Raw genomic sequence first — 26,613 nt, forward strand, 5'->3', positions numbered from 1 at the left:
CGAATTTTCATAGGTTAGTGAATTTGCCCCATAGAGACAGAGAGAGTTAGTGTTGCCACCTTTTGTAGAAACAAATACCGGCCTTCCTATATATTTATCTTTTTTCCCTAATAATAACATTTTTACAGGGCAGTAAAATACCGGCCAGGTGGCAACCCTAAGTGCAACTGCTCTGTGAATAGTGTTAATGTATATATACATACATATAAAACAAATCAGCATTATTTGATTGTGCCTCCTTAAGTAAACATTCACAACAATCCCACCAGGAAGCAGTTTTACTGCATTATTTTTGTATACAATGAGCATTCACATAGAATAAAAACAAGCTTGTTACTTAGATAAATCATTCCCTTACATATTGTCAGGAGACGAGTGTGATCTTTCAGTCCCACCATTCAATGGCTGCAATTAAATCGTCTTCTAACTCGTTTTTGAACATGTCAGTTTTGTGTTGCATCTTTGCAGTCTGCATGATTCACTCTTACATAAGATCCAGATCATATTACAACACATTCTATTTATTTGATCTAACCAACAAATGAGCAACACACATTCATGTATTTCTATTTATCTGAAAGATCATTTGAAAGAGACTCATTGTCACTTACACTGCAGAAGCTGCAATAAGCTTAACTAACTATAAGAACATCTATAGAGCAGCTTGGGTTATCACTGTGTTTGTGATAAATGAAAATATATAGGAAGAAAGTCAGTTGAAGGACTGTAGATCCAATATTCCTTACCTCTAATATGCTTTAGGATAAAGTTACAGGAACAATTATTTTGATGAATTTGATGAACCATACTGAAGCATTTCAAATAAGAATTATATACAGGTAGGGAACCTGTTATCCAGAATGCTCAGGAAGTCTTCCCGATAGCAGATCTTTCGGTGATTTGGATCTTCATATCTTAAGTCTACTAAAATAAGATATAAACATGAATTAAACCTAGTAGGATTGTTTTCCCATCAATAAGGATAAATGATATCTTAATTTGGACTCAGAACCCAAAGGAACCAGGGAACAGTTCTGGGGACTGTGATGCGGACACGTTTCCCCCTACTACATATACAGGGGTGATAATTACCTGCAAAATATGATCACTTTTTTTTTCTTTTCTCCATTTGCAGGGGGTCTACACATCCTCTGGTGTCTATTCAGATCCCAATGGAACATAATAAGTGAGGTTAACTATGGGGGATATTTATCAAAGGTTGATTGTTAAGAGTTTTTTTATACCTTGAATGAACTCTAATGAACTCACAACTCGAATTTTATCTTATGTAAGAAAAAACTCGAATGGAAAAAACTTCATTCTGTGAGTTTGAGTTGCAAAACCCAAAAACTCAAATTAATAGAGGGAAAAAATCAAATCACTCGAATTAATCTAGTTTTCCATAGAAAAAACCCCAAATGGCTCGAGTTTTTGGGCAAAACCCTCCAAAAAAAGTCGAACATCATGTAGGCTATTAACATCTTCAAATGGTTCAAGGAACCTCTGACATTGACTCCCACATGATCTCGACAGGGAATAATTTGTGTATTTATGACAACATAAAAATTTAGCAATGTAACACTGTGTTTAAAGATGTTGTAGAAACTCTACTGTAAAGTATTTTTCTGAAATTGTATGCCCGACAGTGTAGCATTTTTAATACTTTCATGGGACTATGGGGAAGCTGTTGACATATATATATATATATGTCTCTGTCTTAAATATATTGATAATGGGTTGAGTGCAGAGGACTCTTGTATATGTCTATATGTGTATATATATATATATATATATACTGTATAAACTCTGCTTAACATTTTTTCTCTGAGCTATCAAACGCTTGGAGATAATGTAATAATTGCTGCAAAGTTTGCTCTGTCTAGTAACCCACAACAACCAAGCAGATATAAAATGTGCCCAGTGTATTCTATTTGGTGAATAGTTGCTACAGGTTTTTAGCATAGCTTCAAATGTTGCAACTTTTATTACATAGTCCTGCATGGTTGCAAAAAAGCATCTTTAGTGTTTACTTTTACCAAATTCTGCGTGCCACTGTTTTTATGTACAGTGTATGCTTCCTAGTTCCCAAGCCTATGCTCTAGGATACAAATAACAATGTAGTAGACACTATATAAATCCCTGATATATATATATGGTAATGAGCAGGCAAACCATAAGGGACTGCATCTTGTTGCTGAGTTCAAAGGGATATATACAGTAATTGAGATTGTCAGGGCAGTTGGGAAAAAAGCAATTGATTCTATACTGATAATGTAATGGTTCTACATCTATCTTCCCAGCATGCCAGTAGCTAACAAGAAACTCACAATGCTGAATGGCAGTACATTGCTTTAATTTATTCTGTAGATGATCTACTGTTACTGTGTAGTATAAATCAGAGCACTTTGGCATAAAACTCCTCTAGCTTCTCAAAAGCACTCACATCTGTCTACATTCTTCTGGTTTGCAGTTTTAAAAATGCCATTACAAAACGCAAAAAAAATAAAAAACGAAATAAAGCTAGCATTTTATAACTTAAAAGCCATGAGCTGTAGGTGTCAAAATGACAAAACCAGGTGGCTGCAGTATACAAGAATTAGACATATGTATTATTGTCCATTAAATATCTGAGGAATAATACACTGTTGATTGCCCATTCTGTTTTAGAAATGTTCTCTCTACATGATACAGACTAACTCAGAATGAAAGGTGCATGTCAAAAGATAATTTCACTGCATTGACACATTTGCTGAGAGAGCCCTGCTGTCTTGCTAATTGAGAGCAGCTTTTTCAGTGTAAATCTGGAACAGAATCAATGAGAAATATATATATATATATATATATATATATATATATATATATATATATATATATATATATATATATATATATATGTACTAAACGTAGAATGTGGATGTTAGCACAGGCTAACAGCTCTGCTGTTGAAAAAGCTCTTTTTATTGCAATATTTTCTCTGCATGTGGGCAGTAATATGTGAGTAACGATTATTGCATATGCACTGGTGGAACATGGCTGTGAATGTTTAGATTACAATGGTAGTGCACAGGAGAGTGGAATTGCAAGGCAAAATGTAATTCAGTACTTTACTGCTCCTTGGAGAAGTTAATCCAGGTCATGCTGTGATAAAGGATGCTTTTTCCTCTGATTATTGCTTGGTGCAACATACAAACCAACTGATATCTTTTAAATTCCACATGACGTATACATAGTTTAGATATTACAATCCAACCTCAAGAAGTCACGGGTAAGGAGAATATCTTATGGTAAATTGTGGAGGTCTACAGTCCTTAACCTTGGAATAACCTGCCATTCAAAGTTTCACTTAGTGGTTTGCGTCAATAGCCACAACAGACTTGTATCAAACAAATTTAATGTAATTGACACTGTGCAAGCTGCCATTCCGGAAGTGATAGAGAAACAAATTTACCGGCGGTAAATTTGTTTCTCTATGTATATGGGAGGTTGAGAAAGTTTCTATTACTGAGCACCGGGCTACATTGATTAAGGGTTGTTGTGGGTGTGCGTCCGCTCCCACCTGTTCTTCTGGATTCCAGAAGTGATGCCATCCCTACTCTGATAATTCTATCTCCAATTTGTAGACGATTACTGAAAATGGGCATGTGCAATAGCAAGTGTTTTTGGTGCAATGTGTGAAGTTCTGGCAGACACAACTACTTCATTTCTAAACAATGGGCAAATTTGCACTTGGGCGGTAACCTATAGCAATCAGATAATTGATTTCAGCACCCAACCTGCAGCTGGCTGAAAAAGGTTAATCACTGATTGGTTGCTATTGGTTACTGCCCAGGTGCACATTTGCCTAGTTTTTATAAATGAGCCCCATTGAGTGACTACAGTGCTGCTGGTTCTGGGAAAAATAATAAAAAAATAATAAGCATGACAATATGCTTCCAAGAACTGCATCCCACTTCAGTCTTAAACAAAGCTTTGTGCCACACATTTACTTACATGAGAATATAGCACCCTTTGCACCAGCTGGCTAGAATAAACCCCAACTGTGGGCAGGGACGTGTGCCAAGACTGGAATTGTTGCAATACTCCAATGTAATTCCAGCTGCAATATGCAGCCTCACCTTCTTTATAATACATAGAGAGCAGAACTGTATTGCTAAAATGTGAGAACACTGCTCATATTTGCCATTGAAACAGAAGTTTTTGAGGCACATTTATCAAAGGTGGAATTTCAAATTCATATGAGTTTTTAAAAACTCCCCCAAACTCCCATAAATTCTAAATTCAACCAATCTAATTTTATTAAAAAATTTGAATTTTTAAAACTGGAATGCATTGAATCGACCTGAAAACTTGAATCAAATTCAAATCGAATTTGATTTGAATTTAAAAAACACGATTCAAGTTTTTTCTCCAAAAAGAACTTGAATGTCAGGAAGGCTGAAAACAACTCCAAATTGAAAATCTCAAAAATCAAATACATTTTTTTTTAAAAAGCACGAATTAAATTTGAATAACTCCCTAGTCGAATTTGACAGTTTTGACCATAAAAAAATTTTTAATTAGAATTTTCAAATCGGCCCTTGATAAATCTGCCCCTTAGAGTTTACTTCTCCCTATATAAAGAGGTAGTTATGCAAGTTACTATACATGAACACCTCAAAGTCTGCAAGGCTGCAGTGCTCTAAATTATACATATAAATAAATAAATGCTTTGAATTCACTCTCCTCCTAATTTGTTTGTCCTGTAGTTATAAACAGATGATGCATAAATCAATAAGGAAGGCACTTATAAACACATAGGGGCACATTTACTTAGTTCGAGTGAAGGATTCGAATTTCGAAGTTTTTTTTTGGCTACTTCAACCAACGAATTGGCTACTTCGACCTTCGACTTCGAATCGAACGATTCAAACTAAAAATCGTTCGACTATTCGACCATTTGATAGTTGAAGTACTGTCTCTTTAAAAAAAACTTCGACCCCCTACTTCGCCACCTAAAACCTACCGAGCATCAATGTTAGCCTATGGGGAAGGTCCCCATAGGCTTTCCAAGGTTTTTTTGATCGAAGGAATTTTGTTCGATGGATGGATTAAAAAACGATTATTCCTTCGATCGAACGAATAGCGGTAAATCCTTTGACACGATTTACACTAATAGAAGCAATTATCCAATATAACAACATATATTGTGCCCTTTAAGTTATCTGGGCCATGATGGAAAAAGTCCAGATGAGAGTAAGAACTCTCATTTGACTTTAACAGAAGTTTGTGCCTAGCGTTATATTATTTGTATAATTATTGTGCTCCATCTATAAACACGCTTGTGCAATTGTAATTCCACAGGAGAACAGTGACTTTTCTGTAACAGTACCCCGATTGTTTCTTTATGGATATATTTAAAGACAGTATACTGTATATTTTGTCTGAGTTCTTTAGGAGTGATGTTTTCTTAAAAGAATTTGTAAATTACTTTGATGGAGATGGCTATTTTCACTCTAGCAAAATAGTGTAGCAAACTATTTAAGGCATCATTAAAAACTTGGTAGCTTAGACCTTCTTACAATCACCCAAGACTTCACATTCATTTGAAAAGATCCAAATATCTAAATAATATGACTTCTGTAGAATTTAGCTATCTTATGCTTCCTACCTCTTAAATATTTTGGGCCATAATTATAGACATTGCATCACTTTAGGATAGTGCAGGTCAGGGGAGAAAGTTATAAGATTAACTAGATACATTGATGATCTAATTAGGATAATTTTATACTAGATACACTGATAATCTACTATGTAACTTTGATTTTCTATTTAGTTTTAAGGATGAGTTCAGTTGAGAAGCAGGGCCGGACTGGGAGTAAAAAGCAGCCCAGGCAAAAAAATTAAAGCAGCCCACATGTAAATGCATGCTGGTGTTTTACACATACACACATATATTTTATATATGTATATATAAAATATGGAGATAATTTATTGATTGTGCACCCAGGCAAATGAACACTTTATTCGAGAGTGCCGGCTCTACGTTGGTTGAATATATATATATATATATATATATATATCCTTATTTACAGTAGGGGGTTCATGATCCCTTATAATACATAAGTGTATTTTTGTACCCTTGCCCAAATGCTTTATATTTCCCCACTTTTACATGTTGCTTGTTCTGCTAAGATCTTAATCTCCACCCCAACCCTACCAAGCCCACAGAGCAATACAGCAGGTAAGAAGACAAGTAGAAGGCAGCACCAGTGGTTTGCCAGCTTGAAATGATTGTTTCCTAAGTCAGCACCTCACAGTCAATAAGGAAGGTTTTTTGCCTTCCTCTGGGTCAACTAGCAGTTAGGTAGGTTAGGCTACTGTTCAGCAATACTAATGAAAGAAAACATATAAATACTCACTAGGTCAAATACCATTCTTCGTTTAATCTCTGCATTTGTCATTATTCTTGATTTGCCTCCCACTCACCTCCCTTTTTTTCGTCCCTTCTCACCTGTCTGCCCCACATTGATTACGTTTATGATTTCCCTGCTCTGTCTGTAAACTAAACACTGCATTCTGTTTGGCAGCCTCTCCTATTTTCCTTTTCAATCTCTTTTATTTCTATTATTTTGCTTGCAAATGGTTAAAAGCTATTTTAAAAAAAATCATTTTTAAAACTGATATTTATTAGCACTGGCACCTTAATTGTTTGATGATCTAAAATGAATTCATAGTTAATTGATTGTATATTGATGCACAGGCACTTTAATTAATGAACTACAAATTGATTAAATGAATTCATAAATTAATTGAAGGTTTTTATCGATAAATTAATTGGTCGCTAAGTTAGTATTGAATCGATTACACTAAACACGAAACACTGATTGATGCACCTCAAGGGTACTGTATAATTTTAAATTCATTTTAGAATAAAAGAATCCGATAGTGTGGGGTTACTACTGTTTGCTCTTTGTTAGCCTCTACTTTTCTGTAAATATAATTCCAAAATCATAAACTCCCCCTCATCATAAACATAAAGTTTACAGCCGGCTCTTACAATAATTTATAACTCAGCTTCAGTGCAGCATGGATGTTCAGTCAGTGGGGGGCTTCAAATTCTTCTGTCACCGCTGATCACTTCCTCCTAGGTCACGGGGTCAGACTTCTGCTGCGTGCCTGCTTGCGTCTATCTTTCACATGATAACAGAAGTCAGCAGCATGAATAGATCAGCAATGACAGGGAGTTCCTAAACGTTCACAGGCACTGGTAGGACTGCAAACGGGAGGGGGGGAAGAAAGTAAAAGCTCCTACCGTCCGTGGTGCGGGGCTGAAAGATAAGTTAATTAGCTGGTCCCACCGTGCCGTGTACGTTGGTGTGAGTGATTACTAGCTGACAAGTGCAGCGAGCACCGCATCTAATTAGGCAGCGGGCAGCCCACTAGAATGGAGGGTAGAGCGGCCCCTCGGGCATTTGCCCGAACTGATACATTATCAGTCCGGGCCTGCTGAGAAGGATATTGTATATTATATCAAATGTTCTTGTATTATAAGTGAATAAAAAGTGAACACATTAAAATGTAGATGTAAAACTAAAATAAAGCTGAATATGAGAATATTTTAGCTGCTGCTGACCTAGTTTCAGCAGTCCACTGGTTCATCTATGGGCCCCCTCCCTGTCATTATCTGATGAGTTCTTGGTCTGCACAGGTGAAAACATGAAAAAGCTTAGGACTGGGGATATGAATCTCCCTCAAGGGTCAGTTTTAATCCTTCACCCATAAGATTAGAAGGGAACCAACTTGAGTAGCCAAAGCAGACAAGCTGAAGTGTTTGGCACACCTCATGAAACAACATAATTTTATGTATGGTCACATTATCTCTATGCATCAATTTATGGTCAATATTTAGTAGGTTTAGTAGGTTTTCACCTGTAAGTCATTGTGTGCAATATTTTACTTTTAGTTTGGTTTCATTTGGCTAAGAAAAGAACATTTTAGCTGAAGGAATAATATGGGAAAACTAAAGCTGTAAACTCATCCCAACATCAATAAGTTCTTTATGAATATGTATTTGGATCCTACATGACAGCTCTCAGCTTACAGTTGTTAGTAGGCTGAAAATATGATTGCAGAGAAAACGGTAAAGCAAGGAGCTCTGCTCGATTTCTTCGATGTCTCACAGAGAATGGACTTGTCAAAAGTGTTTATAGAATCTACAGATTAAAGTAACATTGTATGAAATGGTATCGGATAAGCATAACAACAAAGAAATTGGAACAGTCAAATCCAAAAATTGTCTATTAAAGGGGATAACTGTTTTTGTGGATTATTGTCAAGTTTTCCACATGGATTCAGTTAGAGGCAGTTGTTTTTAAACCTATGAAACCAATTAAAAAACTATGCAATATTTTACATTATGTATGCATTTTATAAAACTGCAGTATATCATATTCATGGAACAGAAATGAGCAACACAGAAATATATAAAGGCAGCAGTCTTAGTTTCTAGCAAGTTAATGGAAAATGTAAAGCAGACGATCCTACAATACAAGATTAAGTTCCACTTTACTGCAATATAAAGTTTCTCAGCAGTAATCCTTAACAACCATTTTCCTTTCGGAAAGAGAATTTTGCTTCTAGTAATAGTTTTCCTCCCACGCCTCATACTGAACAGCCCTGCTGCAGATAGCATTCTCTTTCATCAGCATCAGGGAGGCCTGTCACCTTTGCAGCACTCCTCCCTGGACCGCTAAACATTGCTAAACTTTCCTACTACACTCTGAGAGGCGATTGACGTGCTGCCAAATTTATTTTTAAGACCTGAATGCATAATCAGATATTAAGTCTATAACATAAGCAGTGGGAAGCCTTGCTTTTCAGTCAAATAACAGATGGAAGGAAAACAAATGCTAACCATGGCATTATTTTTTTGCAATTATAAAAGCAGAGAGAGCCTGAAATGTTTTAATTAACATAAAGCCTATATACCATATTGATTCTTTTGAACTGTAAAACATGCTGGATTTATGGCATTGCATATACCGTGGCATTGTAGAAAGGCTATGTGCAACGAAATGTAACTATTGAGTACTATTTGTCTCCATAAAAATATCGACATATAAACAGTGAAAGGTTTATTGATTGCTATTTGCTCTGCCCAGGGTCTTTGTTGCAAAGTATCCTAGAAAATTGAAAAAAAAATGTAAAAAGCCATTTTGTTAATTTGTTCTAAATGCATGCAGATGCACGTTTTTGTGTGCGAATGAGCAAACTTGTTTTAAAATGTCCAAAAATTAATCAATACTGGGCTACAGGTCCCCTATCCCTATCAAATCTTCATCCTCTGTTGTTCTAGGAGGCATCTGTGTTTCAATAAGTTAAACAAAAATATTTTTAGCAGCTGGGCTCCATCATTACACTTGGTCATCAAAAAACATGGCAGTACTTTACTGTATTTATGGGGAAGAAATAGAATATTATGTATCCTGGGATAAAATACAAGGGTGAATACCAAGGTCATGGACTAATTTCTTCTATATTATATAAATGAATTTTAAATACATTAGGGCATGGAGCAAATCACACTGACCTACAGAGTTAGATCTTTAATAAATAAGAACTGAGCCACAGAACCTACAGTCTATTAAAACTTTAAATTTACATTTTCATCTAGAAAACAGACCAACCACCACCTTGCAATGTCATAAAATCAGTGGGTATAAAAATGTAAACAGTAATTTTGGCAAATTTTATTTGCATTTCTATAACAAATCCATGATATGCAGCCAGTTTATTTTAAGCATAGGGATCAATATTTGACCAGTTTTATTTAAACAACATTTTATACATCACACTATAATATAATAAGAATATAATATTTATAATATATATATATTTTTATATATATATAATATATATTTATAAAAAGGAAAAAATGGAAGCGCTCACAGCATATCACAAAGTTTTTACTCCATTACAAGCATCACAGAAATCATTTATTTATTTATATGTGCGTGTGTGTGCAATAAGTAGTTTATTGATGACAAATTAAAGGTATTTTATTTTCACATAAATAGAAAACATAACTGCACACAAATTCTTCTTTTTTCCTTTATAGTCGTTATTAGTATTTCAAGTTCTGTGGAATAAATATGCTTTAGCTAATTCTCTGCTGCATTAACAGCTCTTTTGAATTCTTGCATAGTTTAACCTACACACCCTCATGTCAGCTTAAGTATATAGTTACTCAACTAATGCCATATCCTGTATATAATCTCCTCATTGGCTCTTTATTAATCTGTGCAATGTCATATTGTGTAAAATAAAGCCTGCACCCCAGGCTTGAGATTCTGGAGGAATCTGAGCATTCCAAAACATTCAAGATAGAAATGTCGGCTCGCACACCCAGGCCTTCAGTCAGGATAGCCAGGTGCTCAATGCTGGAGGGATCGGCACCCTCCCCAAGGTCAAATGGTAGAAATACACTGGCACACACGGCTTTTCTGCAAATAAAGACACAAGGGATTTCCCTGTTTGAATTGCCGTGTGTGCCAGTGTATTTCTACCATTCCAAAACATTACCAAGGTTATGAATGGGTGGTAACTGTTTATTATAATATATGAATTTTGCATTGCATATGTCAATACAGACTAAGAGGCCAATTTATTAACGTTCATAATTTTTTCTTGTGGTTCAACCTTTTTAAAAAACTTGTGAAGAATGGTTTTATAAACACAAAATTTTTCCTATTTATAAAGCGTAAAAAAACATGAAAAACTCTCATGTAAAACTACGCCATCTAAAAATATGTAGTTAAGACTTTACGGCTGTTTTACGCTTTGGAAAGTCTAGAAAAAGAATAAAACTTTCCACTACCAGTCATAAAAAGTGTGTGAAACCATGTACTTGATCATGTTTTCTAGAGCTCTTGGACTATAGGCATAATCATTCTTTTAGTCTGCTTCCTGTCCCTGTCTATGATAGATTTCACAATTTTCCTTTATAAGACTGTTCAAGCGCTGCTAGAGTATTCAAGGCTGTCCTCATTTAGCCTATTGTATTTAAAGTAGGCTATCAAGAATACTCAAACAGATTGCTTTTTGTTATGAAAGGTAAACTTCTGTCCCAGTTTTATCTTCACTGCAGCTGGTGCTTGGTTTTTTACTGTATTTTATTTAATACAAATTGCCTTTCTATGCTAGATAGGGAAACAGCCCAAAAGAGTTTATGTTCCCCTTACACAAAACATAGTCCATTGCATTAAGGACACATTTAAATTACAAAATGTATTAATGCGTTGTTGAACTTCTTAAGTTTAATATAAAAGGTTGTATTACATACTGTAACATTCTAGAATAATGTCAAGTAGCAAGGATCACAAACATTTATTTCACAAATAGATTAAAATGTCATTTTGAGTTCTTTGATAGCTACCACCTACATGGAATGGAAAAATATAATGCATGATCTTAAGGGCATAAATTATTAAAATAGTAGGGTGATAAATTGTGGCTGGTGACAACACTGATGGGCATCTAATTATATTCTCTGCAGGACATGACATAATGACTGCATCTGCTGTATAGATTAGAATTATTATGGAAATTCTCAAGCTCAAAAACAATCCTAATTAATTCGGAAATACAGCAATGCCTAAAATAATTTTATTTCTTCAATTACAACATAGGTTAATTGTTAACGGCAAGTCTTCCATTAAAGCAAAAACTAACACAGAACTGGCTATTCTTATTTATAATAGTATATAATTAAACACACTATTCATTTTTACATAAACTGTATGTTTTATCTAGACTTTGATTCAAATGAAATAATAAAATTATACCAATTATAAATTCCCTTTGAAGTAAGATCAATGATTTATTTTTGCTTAAAATGTTCTGAATACCATGAAACATGCCAAAGTTAATAATACTGTATATACAGGTATGGGACCCGTTATCCAGAATGCTCGGGACCTGGGGTTTTCTGGATAATGGATCTTTCTGTAGTTTGGATCTTCATGCCTTAAGTCTACTAGAAAATCATGTAAACATTAAATAACCCAATAGGCTGGTATTGCTTCCAATAAAAATTAATCATATCTTAGTTTGGATCAAGTACAAGCTACTGCTTTATTATTATAGAGAAAAAGGCAATCATTTTTAAAAATTTTGATTCTTTATCTAAAATGGAGTCTGTGGGAGAAGGTATTTCCGTAATTTGGAGCTTTCTGGATAACGGGTTTCCGGATAAGGGATCCTATACCTGCTATATATATATGTGTATGTATGTATATATATATATATATATATATATATATATATATATATATATATATATATATATATATATATATATATATATATATATATAGTTCCCTAATGGAACACATTTTTTTAGTAATTTTGTAGTGTCTAAACAATCTTACTCTGCCTCTTCAGGCTCTTATGGGATCTGATCTCAAAAAGTCTTGCCTTCAGGTAAAATGACACATGGGGATTGAAGTCGTTTAAAAACACCTTCACCATACTGTTCACTTTGAAAAATGACTGAGCACAAATCACAAGAGTATGTTTTAACAAGAGGAGCATAAAAATGACAGAATGACACAGTAGAACAGAAATGATATTTTTTATCGTACGCATCTCTGTTTCCTCTGTTCCACAGCAGCACTGATTAATAAACATAGTCAGCAACTGGATGCTGAATTTCTGTTTAATTAGGTCAAACTCTTTTTTTTTAATATTAGGGGCCTATTTATTATTAATCTGTATTTCATATGATGGCTACCGCTCGGTTAAAAAACACTAATCCCATCAGATTTAACAAGCTCTTTTTTTGGACTGGAATGATTTGTTTTACGAAGTGGAAAAGCGCTTTTATGAATTGCTAAGCCACTATTACATTTCATTGAGTTTAACACAATGCTATCTAATTTCCTGGAGCTTAACATTTCAATGGGAGCTCAGTACTAAAGCTCATAAACACAAAGGGGTCTATTTATGAAGCCTCAATTTTTTCTGGTTGTGTTTTTTAAGGGGGAAAACTTGTATTTTTAGAGGGAAAAAAAATCTTAATTTTTCGAGATTTATTATGCTCCAAAGCTGCTAAAAATCCAAATCAGAAAATACTCCAGTTAAACCCTAATTTACCTAATCATGTAAAAGTCAATGGTAGATGTCCCTTTATGATTAGAAGATGTTTCTTGCATTCATGATCTTCCAGGGTTTCAGGCTGGTTTTCGTTTAATAATCCAAAAAGTCAAGTTTTTTGAGTGTCAAATTGAAAAAGTCGCATTATTTAATTTGACACGTGATTTTGCTGCAATTTTTGCTGCACTGACTTTTTCAATCAGATTTTTTTGATTAATTAGGTACATTTGTGGATGGAAGTTAGGTAGACTTTGTTTTAATAAATATCCCCCAAATAACGCTCAAAACAGTGAAACAAATTTTGATGAACTGACAAATGTATCTACTATAGGGGGCAGATGGATAAACAATTGCAGCAGCACTCCGATGTTTGAAAAAACTTTTTATTTGTGCAACAACGGTAACGTTTCGGACTATTCCAGCCCTTTATCAAGCCTATAAAGGGCAGATTTACTAAAATTCAGGTTTTTAGTTATTTTTTTCTCTAAAAATTCATGTTTTTTTATTTCTCTAAATCTCTAAAAATTTGAGATTTATCAAGTGTAAAAACAAACTAAAAACTCTAGAGTAAAAACTCTAATACAAAACTTTGCAAAGAAAAAGCAGTTGAGGTCCTATATCAGTCAATGGGAGCTACACTGATACTTTTTGTTAGTAATTGTCCGAAAAACTTGCATTTTTAGAAGTTTTAGAGGTATTCGTATTCTCTAATACCACTACAATTCAACCTTTATTAGAATTCTACCACTCTCTATTCATTCCTATGGTATTTTTAAGTGGGTGAAAGAGTTTATCATTTGATAAATACGCCTAAAATTCCTATAGGAATGAATAGAGAGTGGTAGGATTTTACTTTCGAGAGCTCTAACTTCACACTTTGGTAAGTCTCCCATAAATGTTTTATTCTGTTAATTGCTTTCCTGACCGTTAACAGTGCATAAATAAGTGAAGTAAAATGTTGATCTGCAGGGAACCCTTCAATATTTTGTAAATATGCATTTAGTTTTTAGTGGTGCCCAGTGATGTACATAGAATTTTGACCATTTGTTCATATCTCTATTTCTGAGTTTTGACTTAATTGATATAAAGAGCATTCCCAGCTGTGTTCATAAACCTACAATATCTTCGGTAGGTATAGATTCGCGGTGAATCGGCAAATATTTTTGTGAAACTGCTGCAATATTTTGCTGCAAAAACACCCATAGACCCCCATTGCATTTTGCACAAAAAAATCCCCCAAAAAACGTCCACAGATTCCAATGTATTTTGCATGGAAAAATTCACAGCAGAAAAAAGTTGCAGCAAAAGAAGCCCAATGACCTCAATATGTTTTGTGAATTTTTCAGCGAAGCGAATTGCAACAGATTAAATCATAACTAAAAAAGTTAAATAAAATATGTATAGTTTGCATATGTTTATATTTAAAAGTGCTATAAAATGGGCTCAGCACTAACCCAAACCCCTTACATATTACACAGGGAACATTTTAGGGGTGATAAGCATGCAAAATGATGTGTCAATTGAGTGAATTTACTGTTCTCTACTGGGTCACATGGAAGCACAGGGTAGATCACCTTAAAACTAACTTGATGTAGACAATGGTTTTCTACATCAATTTTGTAAATTTCATATATTGGTCATATTACCTATACCATATTTTTATTCACACAATAGGCCTTCAGTGATAAATAATTCACACAATAGGCAATTCAGTGATAAAAATGTTTATCACATGAAAACTCATGGACAAGATTAAATTTGCATTTCAATTCAGAAAAACATCTCACATTTTATCATGTGGAAACTAAAGTGAAATCTATGGAAAAAACTGGATTAGGAGAAAAGTATTTTCTGCTCAAATTGAATCTCACCCATGAGCTTTCAAGTGATAAACCATGAGATACATTTTTCTCACTGAATTAAATGTGGCCCAATGTTTTTAGATGTATATTAAAACATGGAAATTGATATCAAACTTGGAATCAACATGAAAACGTAATTTATTTTCCAAAATGTCTTAACATTATTGTTAAATAGCTATGAATACATGCAGTTCTAATAAAAACAGCATGTTCTTATACAAATTATCAGAACATCTTTGTTTAAAATGCATAATATTAGGGTAGGGAAGCTAAAAAGAGCGAAAGGTTACTTATCATTGCGTAGACAACAGCTTGAGTCTCTAGATAAGTGTTTTTTGATTCATACTGCTGAATGGGCTCGACTGTTAAAAGCTGCAATTTGATGCTTTCTTCTTTAGTCTTTTTGTTCCTTCATGTTTTATTAGTGCATTTCCATTAAGATTCAAATGCAAGTGTTCCAAACAAAGGTTAAAAAAAAAATAAAAGCTCTCAACACTGGAACAAAATATAAATGCAACTAATACTGTCTCCTGTGTATATGCTTCAGTGGACTAGTTATTTAAAGCTAATGACTACATATACTAGAAGTAATTATGTCTATTGGAGCATATATATATATATATATATATATATATATAGATATATATATATATATATATATATATATATATATATATATATATATATATATATATAGATATATATATATATATATATATATATATATATATATATATATATATCAGGCCTTTTCAAAGTACATTTTTAGAAACACTATGGCACATACAATATTTTGCTTACATATACTTGGCCTGGATTACTTCCCACTTATTTTAATGGGATCTACAGCAGTTCTACTGGCACCCAAAATAGCACTTATAATAGAAAACCCACAAAAAGGGTTAAAGCACTGCATCGGCCAAAGCCAAACCTACCCATCTAACATTAATACAACCCAGATTAAAGAGGTTATTTACTAAATTCCAAATGCAAAAATCACACAAAATTTGTGATTTTTTTTTTATAAAATCGGATTTTTAAAAAATCACTGATTTTTCAGAACTTATTAAACCCCGAGGATGGAAAAGTCCGAATCTGAAAATCCAGCATCTCAGACCTGTTGAGGTTGCATATAAGTCAATGGGGGAAGCCCCACTGATTTTTTGATATGTGCTGGGTTTCGAGCAATACCCCAAAGTTTTTGGAGTTTACTGGTGAAAATCAGATGAAAAATCCAAAAAAATCGTGAAAATCAGATGAAAAATCCAAAATATCATGAAAATCTGACTTTTCCCCACAAAGCAAATTTTCTGGAAAATGTAATAATAAATAAGCGTAAAGAACCCCAGCGGATTTAATCGTAGTTTGTAGCAGAAAATATTGAGATAAATTCAAAATGTCTACTTACTGGCCCTTCCTATCCTAAATCCACAACAATATACAAAATTTTGCCAGCACGTTCATCCTTAACTTTTCACCTGCATTGTTCTTTAGGAATACTCAAAATGCATAACACCCCCTTGCTTGCATTTAGAAAAAAAATCTCTATAATCTCAATCAACTATATAGCCTACTGCTACATGAGACCATTTTTGTAAGCAAATTTGCACAGTTAACCTTTTCACAGTGCATCCAATGAATCCCTTTCAGCATACTTCCACTTTTTTTTACATGTATTTCCTAACTTTTAAGCTTCTTCTCTCTATCTTCATTAATGTGTGATTTATTCCACAAATACCAAAAGAACATCTCATGCTTCTGTATTCTTTATATGCTGGTTAGTTTTCAGATTTCCATATTCTCCTTTTCTAACCCTGCCTAAACATGTTACGGTTCTCATCACATAGTGAAACTGCTCAAATGTTCCATTTAATACACAATAAGGGGACCCAGCACACACCAAAATGCTGCTCTAATAGCTTTTTACTGTATGTGCCATGGCAAGGATAACGGTGTTTCAGAAGGTATCTATCTTCTTTTGTCATGAGGTGAACACTCTCCAAAATGGTCATTACATTGGACAGCAAAATAAAACACAGCATGTGTGGTGGGCCACCTAATTTTATATTCATTGGTATACTGACAAGTTATACATCTAAGAGTAGCACTACCACAAAAAGATACACAGAAATGCTGGAGGTGCTCCAGAAAACGAATCTTTTGTCTACATTCCATTAGTAGTAGAAAACAAAATATTCTGTTCTGTTCACAATTGCTTGAATTGATGTCATGCTAGGTGTTACAGTTGTAACTTGTGCTGGAACCTTGCTTTCCAGATTTTATTATTCTCAACAAACTTCTGCAGTCATATTCCTATCAGCCTATGTTGAACAAAATATAAACAATTTCCACCATGGCAATCAACACAATGTAGAGAACCCTGAAGGTTTTCACTTCCTCTTGAATGTTGTTAGAAGATTGCATTCAAAATCATAATTATTGAAATAATTACATTTGAGCAGATCTCCAAAAATTCTAACATTTGTGGTGTATGTTGTTCTGAATAACCCATGATAACCAAAAATGATTTGGCAAATGTTATCTCATTTTAGTTTTGTCAGATTTTTACCACTCATTTCAAACCTTGTGTAAGAAGAAAAGCATCATTTCTGATTCCTTCTCACTTTCTACTTTATTCTCCCAACTGATCTTCTAAAGCATTATTGTAGACTTTGACTTTACTTTTCATTTTGTTTACAAATAGTTTTTCATTGTGCTATGCATTTACTTGATCCTGTTTTTTCCCTTTTCTACTTTTCATTCTTCTTCTTTAATCAAAAGTCTAAAAAAATGTATTCTATTTGTCCATTTCAAATGAAATTTAAGTTTTCCTGTCAAAGCATGCACTGATCACCGTTATTCTGGAGAAATACCAACTTGATTCCTCCTGTAATGTAATATTTTGCTTGTCTCATACCTTATGCTACTAGAATAGCATGTGCAGAAAATGTATATTTTATTATTCTTTCCAAATGAATATGCCCTGCTTTAACCCCTGAAATCTGTCTTCTGTCTACCCTACTTCATCGAAAATGCTATTACAATTGACTTACTCAATCAAAAAATTGGTTATAGGGTTATGATGTATTCTTCTTATACTTTAGGTATGCACTGAAAAATTATTTGTACAGGTATAGTTGTCAGTAGTGATGGGCGAATTTATTCGCCAGGCGCGAATTTGCGGCGAATTTGCACGATTCACCGCCAGCGAATAAATTCGCGAAACGGCCGCAAAAATTCGCGGAACAATGCCTTTGGAAATGGGTGTTGGTTTGGGCAGTTTCTCTCTCTTAAAAGCCGCAAGCGGGGGAGGATTAATCTCATGAAACCAATGCTGGGGTCTAGGTTATCTCTCCCCTTTGAAAGCTAATGGCGGGGGAGGACTAAGCCCTATGATGAAAACCAATGCCCAGGTCGGGAGACCTTTTATTTCAGGTAATGCTCTTATGCCGGGAGGCTTAAGCATTTGAAATTATGACCAGAGATAAATAGTTAGGGACCGCCATATGGGTTTTACCTTGACGTGGTATGGTGGCTTATCAATCTTATGATCATAATTTTGTAACTAAAAAACCCCTGTCTTTGTAAATACATGCATCTGCATAGATTACTGATATGACAGGGGACCAGGGAATGTGCATTGATCAATTTTTTTTTTCTATGTCTATAAAAATATAGAATGCTGACTTTATTGATGAGGAAAATGTTGACCCTGTTGATAAAATGCTAACTTTTAAGAACAAAATTCAATATGCATAAACACAAAATAATAGACATCCAAATATTCTCTTCAAAACCAATAAAAAGTAAGCTCTGTAAGCTTGCCTCTTATATTCTTGCTATTCTATTGATAGTTCATGAGATTTATTTAATGCACTAATTTACCATCTTCTACAGATAATTTACAAAAACAGATGCATCATTGGAAAGAATAAAGAATAATAAATTGGCAGTAATGTATTCCAGTTTAGAAATAAGTTTCTTTCAAAATGTACATGGAGGGGTGTATTTATTATGCGGTGTAAAAAACATCTTAAAATATTTGTGTTTTTTCAGAGTGACTTCTGCTGGAAGCAATGTAAAAAAGCTGCCATTCACATGGCATAAAATGACACATACCATGCTATACTTCAAACAGCTTTTTACACCGTTTTTTTTTTTCAACAAATTTTGTTTTGCACGGCATAATAAATATGCCCCTAAGAGTCAATTGGATGGGAAGATTTGTTTGTCACTCTGTTTCCTTACTATAGAGTTACCCAATAAAATAAAAAAATTGATGCGTACAATAAAATTTTGCAAACCTGAACAACACGGATGTGTCTGGCCTGGGGTTTTCAAGTAAATGCTCTTAATCTCTGTACAGGTGTCATGTGAATAGAAGCAATCAAAAATACTTTAAGTTAAGATTCTTTACTGAAGCTTATAATTTCACAATTGATGGCCAGATGTAGAATTACATGAGAATTATTCCAAACACATGAAAGAAATAAAAAGGGAAACAAAGAATTTGACAGATACCAGAACAAATTCTCTCCATTTCATGTCTGTTAAAATATATTGCTTATGTACTAGGGGTCATTTATACAACAGAATGCAGTGTGCAAAGTACAAGCAAAGACTGTAATTAGCTGCTTTTTGATTTTTACCTCTAAAACCAGAGCACAGAGACCTGGGGCTAGCCCTTTAAATAGAGCACTCCACAGGCATATATAAGTCTACATAAGTAAGAATATATGCAGACTAATATAGTAGCTTATACCATGAGTTTGAAGAAAAGAAATAGATCTTGCTGTCATTAGTGAAGATCCTTGTGAAGAAAAAGATGCACCAATAAGTTATAAATGAAAAAAAATGAGAAAGAAAAAATGTGAATGTGAAAGATAAAAAAAAAAAAAAATAGATGTCGGTAACCATAAAAATCATCAATGGCAGACACAGAGCTGAGCACTGAACAAACCTGATATTTTTTAGGGGCTACAAAAGATATGGGGAAGATGCTTGGCGGTGAAGAAGAAGAAAAGGATCCAGATGCCCAAAAGAAAATGGAGGAAGCACAAGAGGCCCTCCGTCAGGAGGAAGAAGAAAGGAAAGCAAAATATGCAAAGATAGAGGCTGAAAGAGAAACAATGAGACAAGGCATTCGGGATAAGGTAAGGAGGTATTTTGTTAAATATAAAAACATAATAAATAATAAACATACATAGACTACATAGTAATAAATATGAGAAGTTCATAGGGGATTTATGTGAAAAATACAGTCATACAATTGTGTACATTTGTGTACACATCAAATTCAATTACACTAGTTTAGTACATTTCATGGAATATGTATGGGGTTTATAGCTTTCCAAATTCCAAATTATTTTTCTTTTTTTCAGAGTATAATATGAACTTTCATTGAATGTATGAATGCAGCTGAATTTATTTATGCAGCTAATTATGGCTGTATATCTCGGACTCTAGTTATAAAATGCACAGCAGAACATTGTGGTTTATTGTGATTGTTTATAAAACTGGAATGTGAAAGAAACAGGCATCAGTCGAATTGACTTTATGCTGCCATTACATTCCATCAGATATATCAAAAATGACTGACATTTGCACCTGGGCAATAATCTATGACAATCAATAAAAATGTTGCTTTCTTTGTTCAACCTGCAGCAGACTGAATAAAGCAAAGGATTCATTGGTTGCTATAGGTTACTGGCTTAATGCTGATTTGTCCATTGTTAGTAAAAAAAAGCTCTTATAACTTAAGACATGATTGATTTTGCTTTCTTTTAAAAATGCATTTTCTTTGACATTAACCAAGAAAAAGAACACTTACTGGCTTACTGGGCCACATTGATCTTGGCTTATTTACATTTCTCTTTTTTCTACTCAATGGAGATTGATTAGCACTTATGCTGCCCAATACTGTAGATGCAACTTGGAAACAGAGAAATGATTAAAGCTCCTTGTCAAAGACAACTGAAATTGAACTACGATACCTCTGTTTGGTTTTCTCAAAAAATAATTCAACTCACAAATTACCGTTTATGCCATGAAACTGAAAGCTACAAACTATGTTATACCAATAGTGTAGAGTGCGATGTGAAAGGAGGGAAACTTCCTGTTAAAAGTAGGAAATGCAGCTCCTAAAAGTAATAGGTCACTTGCTGGTGGCTTTTTGCATGGCAGCACTGTGTCCCATTGTGGTTGCATATAATAAGGAATAAGGATTATTTTCCCATAAAGTAAGGTAAGGTGAAGTATTGTCTTAAACAATCAGCCCTTACTGCAGAATGAGGAAATTCATAATATGCAAACAGGGTAAACATCCAGTAACAAATGGTCTTTGGACTTTTGTTGGGGGGCTACTTAAAGGAGAACTAAACCCTGAAAATGAATATGGCTAAAAATGATCCAGGACTTGGAAAGTGTCTGCGACACTCACATGCTCAGTGGGCTCTGAGCAGCTGTTGAGAAGCTAAGCTTAGGGGTTGCCACAGAAAATGAGGTTGATCTGTAAAATAAGCTGATGGTGCAGGGCTGATTATTAAATTCTGATGCTAATTGCACTGCTTTCTGTGCTGCCATGTAGTAATTATCTGTATTAATTTCTTATCAGCTTTATAGTTATATTCTATTTGTACTGTATATTGTGAGTTGGTCCCTAAGCTCAGTAAGTGACAGCAGCACAGAGCATGTGCAGTGAATCAGCAGAAAAGAAGATGGGGAGCTACTGGGGCATATTTGGGGGAACAGATCTTTACTGCTAAAGGGCTGTGGCTGCCTTGGGTTGGTATTGAAATCCAAAACATAATGTACAACTTTCGTAGCCTACTTAATTAGTTAGGCTTTAGTTCTCCTTTAAGGGCATAAATTCATATGTTTAGCAGGAAATTCTAAAATAATTCCTTTCCTAATGTTTCTACTTTTATGACTGGAGAATAGTCTGCTTGGATATTCATTACAGCTTCCATTTTAAATAAAAAAAGGTATCACACAAAAATGGATTTTACTCGTATTTAATTTTCTAAAATACAATGTACTGCTTTCTTTTGCAGTTAATTAAAACACATTTGACTTGATCCAGCATTAATGAATCATTCATTATTATAGCCCATGAATATTTATAATAGTTAATACATTTCTTCATTACTGCCTTTGACAGACTTAATACATTTACTGTGTAGTATATTAATCCCAGAACAATACAGTAGCCCATTTATAATGTGGGTGTGCCCCTTTAACCCTTTTATATTGTATCCACTTTCAGGCCAGTATGTGGAAAGCACCTTCCAACAGAATAGCTATATCATTTACTTAACCAAAATAAAAATAATCATCTGAAGCCTATGAGAGCAATTTCAGTCATGTGTTCGTTCACCATGCAATAGAAAGGGGAGTTATCCCATTTTTCATGGCAATGGATCAGGCAAATACTTTTTGAGGTGGTATTTCAACATAAGAATAAATATTGATCTGAAACACTGTATTAACACTCAGTTGATCACCATCTAGGTCATACATATGTCACAGGACCCCTTTAGTGTCTCAAAGTTAACTAGAAGTCAATATGAGCAAAGTATCGTAGCTGGCTTTGCTGTCAGGTGCCCACCAGCACTAATAAACTCTCTCCCATCTAACTACCTTCTTTTGGACCACTTTGTAACAAACAGTATGTTTAGTCTATGTTTAAACATAAACATGTGCACAGTCTTATAAAGAAGCTGGAGCTATTTTATCCTAAGGCATTTTGATTGCAGAATGGACATTTTGTAATGGATGCCAAACCTATATCCTGTCTGTGTATGTTGTTGAAAACACTTGTGTTGTCACATAGTAATATAGTAACATAGTAAGCTGAAAAAGATACACGTCCATCAAGTTCAACCTTTTAGGTCTATATATAACCTGCTGAACTCATCCAGAGGAAGGCAAAAAAAACATCTGAAGCTTCTCCAATTTGCCTCAGAGTGGAACAAAATTACTTCCTGACTCCAGTCCCTGGATCAACTAAGAGATATCTTCCATAACCCTGTATTCCCTCACTTGCTAAAAAGCCATCCAACCCCTTCTTAAAGCTATGAAATATATCAGCCAGTACGACTGATTCAAGTAGAGAATTCTACATCTTCACAGCTCTTATTGTAAATAGTCCCTTCTGTATATTTTTTAGATGGAATCTACTTTCTTCTTTTAGGCCTTAAAGGGGAAGGAAACCCTTTTGGCCCAAAACCCCTCCCCCCATAGGCCCCCTTCCCTTCTCCCCCCCTGGCCTACCTCCCCCCCCGGGCAAATGCCCCTAACTTGTTAGTCACCCCTCCGTTCAGGTCCTCTCTTGCCGAGTTCATGGGCGCCATCTTCGTCCGAGCGCTCTTCTTCCTGTTCTGATCGGAGTTTGCTGGCGCATGCGCTGTAGGAGGTATTTGCCGGTTGGTTCTACTGCGCATGCGCCCGAATTTCACAAAGTTTCCGATTTCTTTTTTCAGAAACTTTCATGACTTTCGGCGCATACGCCGTAGATCCAACCGGCAAATGCCTCCTACTGCGCATGCACCGCCAAATACAGGAAGAAGAGCAATTGGCGCCCGTGAACTTGGCTAGAGAGGACCTGAACGGAGGGGTAACTAACAAGTTAGGGCCATTTGCCCAGGGGGGGAGGTAGGCCAGGGGGGAGGAGGGAGGGGGCCTATGGGGGGAGGGGTTTGGCACCAAAAGGGTTTCCTTCCCCTTTAAACTTAACCTGGCTACCAGTAGCTTCACCCCACTTAAATTGTTTTACATATTCCCAAACTTCAATATGGGAATATGTAATAAAAGATATGGGGACTCATTTATATACCTGGGCAGTAACCCATAACAACCAATCAAAGTTTGCTTTAATTGTTCAATCTGCAGGTGGCTGAAAAAAGATAGTTGCTCTGGATTACTGCCCAGGTGCAAATTTGGCCAGTGTTTATAAATGAGCCCTTCTAAGTTTATCCAGGTGCAGAAATTTACTGGTTGCCTCTTAAAAATCAAACATCTTCCTGATACTTCGAGTTACTGTACCTAGACAAACTAGACAAACATTCGATTTATTACATATAGGGGTTGTTTTATTTGTTTCCATGTTTTGTTCACCCAGGCCAAAATGCCTGACTGTAGAATCTAATATTGCTTTAAAGGGTTATCTTTGTGCTGTCTAAAATCCAGAATCAAATCCCAGGAGGATGTCACTTTTTCTTTCAGACCACTACACACTTGGATCTACAGTTCGAATTCTAGCCTAACTCACCAGGGAACACTTTAGGAACCCAGGCTGCCTCACTCTCCAAAAGAGAAGAGTGAGTGTACAATATATCTCCTGATATAGAAGTGTCATATGTAGAAACAGCTTGGTCTGAATAGTCTCATGTACCACATAAGACTACATAACTACATAACTAAACAGTCTCTTCCTTCAGTTCAGACATGTAGGATTTCTTTTTTTTATAATCATTTTTATTGCTTTTTCAAAACAAAATACAAAAGAAAAAGAAGGTTGGTGTAGGTACAATTCACAGTGATTGTCATTCAGATTTTAACCGTACACATTGACAGGTACATATCTCTTCATTGCACTTCATACAACAGAACATAGAACATTACACAATGACAAGTCATACGTATTCAATTTCTCAGGTAGGATCAGCGCCTGGTTGTAAAGCTTCCACCCATCCCGTCCAGACCAGTTCACAATTATTTGGTGTATTTCTTTGTATAAACACTAACCGTGCCAGCGTAATATGTTCCTGTAAAAGGTTTTTCCACATCTGTACAGTGGGAGGGTCTCCCGATAACCACTTAAGTGCTATGCATTTGCGTGCCATGAATAACTATTCCCTCAGGGATATTAAAGTGATACTGACACTTTCCTATAAAAATCATAGGAACGTGTCAGTATGAAGAAAATGCTGCACACAAAATATTTCCCATCAAAGCCCCCCGCAAAGCCGCCCCAGCCCAGCAAACCCGCACTCATCCGACCCTCCGACCCACCTAAAAGATCTCTTCAACTGAATTGAAATGCTGACTAAATCTCTTCAACTGTTTCCTACATCTTCTGGTTTGCTTCACTGACGCAGGGCTGGGGGTGGCGCGATCCTTCCATTGGCCGATTACATATCACAACTGGACTTCAGCCTATGGAAGGATCGCTCCGCCCCCAGCCCTGCATCAGTGAAGCAACCTGGAAGATCAGTCAGTGCAGGAACCGATTCGGCTGAGAAAGGTGCGCAGGGCTGGGGGCGGATTTGCGGGGGGGGCCTTTGCAGGAAATATTTTATGTGCAGCATTTTCTTCATACTGACACGTTCCTATGATTTTTATAGGAACGTGTCAGAATCGCTTTAACACATAATGCGACTTAGTGAGATATGTAAGAATACCTAGCTGGCACACCTTTGGGTTCACGGGGATTCTTATCTCAGTAATATGGGTAAGTTCTTCACATACTTTCGCCCAAAATGAAGCCACTACGGTGCAGCTCCACATCAAGTGAAGAAAATTGGCACTTGGCAAGTGACATTTGGGACAGTCATCTGGCCTAATATTTGCCCTGTGTATACGCACAGGTGCGATGTATGCTTGATGTAGAATAAGAGTTTGGGAGAATCTACTTCTTACATTAAAGGACACCAGACTGGGAGCCTCCAAAGCCTCCTCCCATTCCTCATCCTCCAGGTCACTTATAGCTGGTTCCCACCTTCCTCTGAAATTACCCATTACACCTTTCTTATTTTTCGGTAACACAGAGTAAAGCCATGCTAAGGGATGATTTCTGCAGAAGCTAGTGAGATATTCCAACATATTTTCCAGTGGGGACTTAGTTATGACAACCGCTGATAGTGTCCATTGAGCCTTAGTGGCCTGTTTAAGTTGGTAATATTGTAACCAGGCTGTAACCACCACACCAAAATCAGCTTCAATCTGCCCGGGGGTTTTAAAAACACCATCCACATATAAATCTTCAATGACCTGTATCCCCAAAATAACTGCAAATCCGCATTCTGGAAATGAGGGGTCACAGAGACATGTATGATTTTTAATGACCATATAATAAATTACTTTTTAAAGTAGAGACATGAAATTCACAGTTTATTACACTAGTTATGAGTTAGGTCAATGAATATAGTGACTAAATACTTTGCATACAGTACATAATAATACGATTAAAAGAATAAATTGTTTCTTCAGTGGAAACCCTTAAAAAATTCATATGAACTTTTCATCCAGAGAAGCGCCACGGAAACATTTTCATAACAAACAATGTAATACCTTATCTAAATGTAAATTGATATTTTTATTCTGGGACTTTAGTGCAATGCTAATTGAAACATATTTCATTTTGAGCATTACATGCTGATTTTAATTTATTTTGTACAGTACATCAACTTTTTCTGTCATTAGCCTTTTCATCAATTTATGTTAAATAAAATAATAATTTTTCTTTAGAGTTTAGCTGACATGAGATGCAATTTCAGCAGAAAATAAATATAGGGTTGATTAAATACAGAGAAGGGCTTTGCCTCAAATGTAATATTGTATTCATGCTATGCAATGTACAATACAATTCTATACACAAATGATGCCAACTGTAATGATATAT

General features: G+C 35.2%; 1 protein-coding gene across 4 annotated transcripts in view; it reads left to right on the forward strand.

Moving 5' to 3' along the window:
* Positions 1 to 26,613, forward strand: part of cplx1.L (complexin 1 L homeolog) — a 129,313-nt gene that overhangs the window by 66,681 nt on the left and 36,019 nt on the right. For all 4 annotated transcript variants that reach the window (XM_041581670.1, XM_018248055.2, XM_041581673.1 and 1 more), the window contains 1 exon segment: positions 19,968 to 20,146. In XM_041581670.1, coding sequence (XP_041437604.1) covers positions 19,968 to 20,146 — 179 coding nt within the window.

Source organism: Xenopus laevis, chromosome 1L, assembly GCF_017654675.1.
Source record: "Xenopus laevis strain J_2021 chromosome 1L, Xenopus_laevis_v10.1, whole genome shotgun sequence".
NCBI lineage: Eukaryota > Metazoa > Chordata > Amphibia > Anura > Pipidae > Xenopus > Xenopus laevis.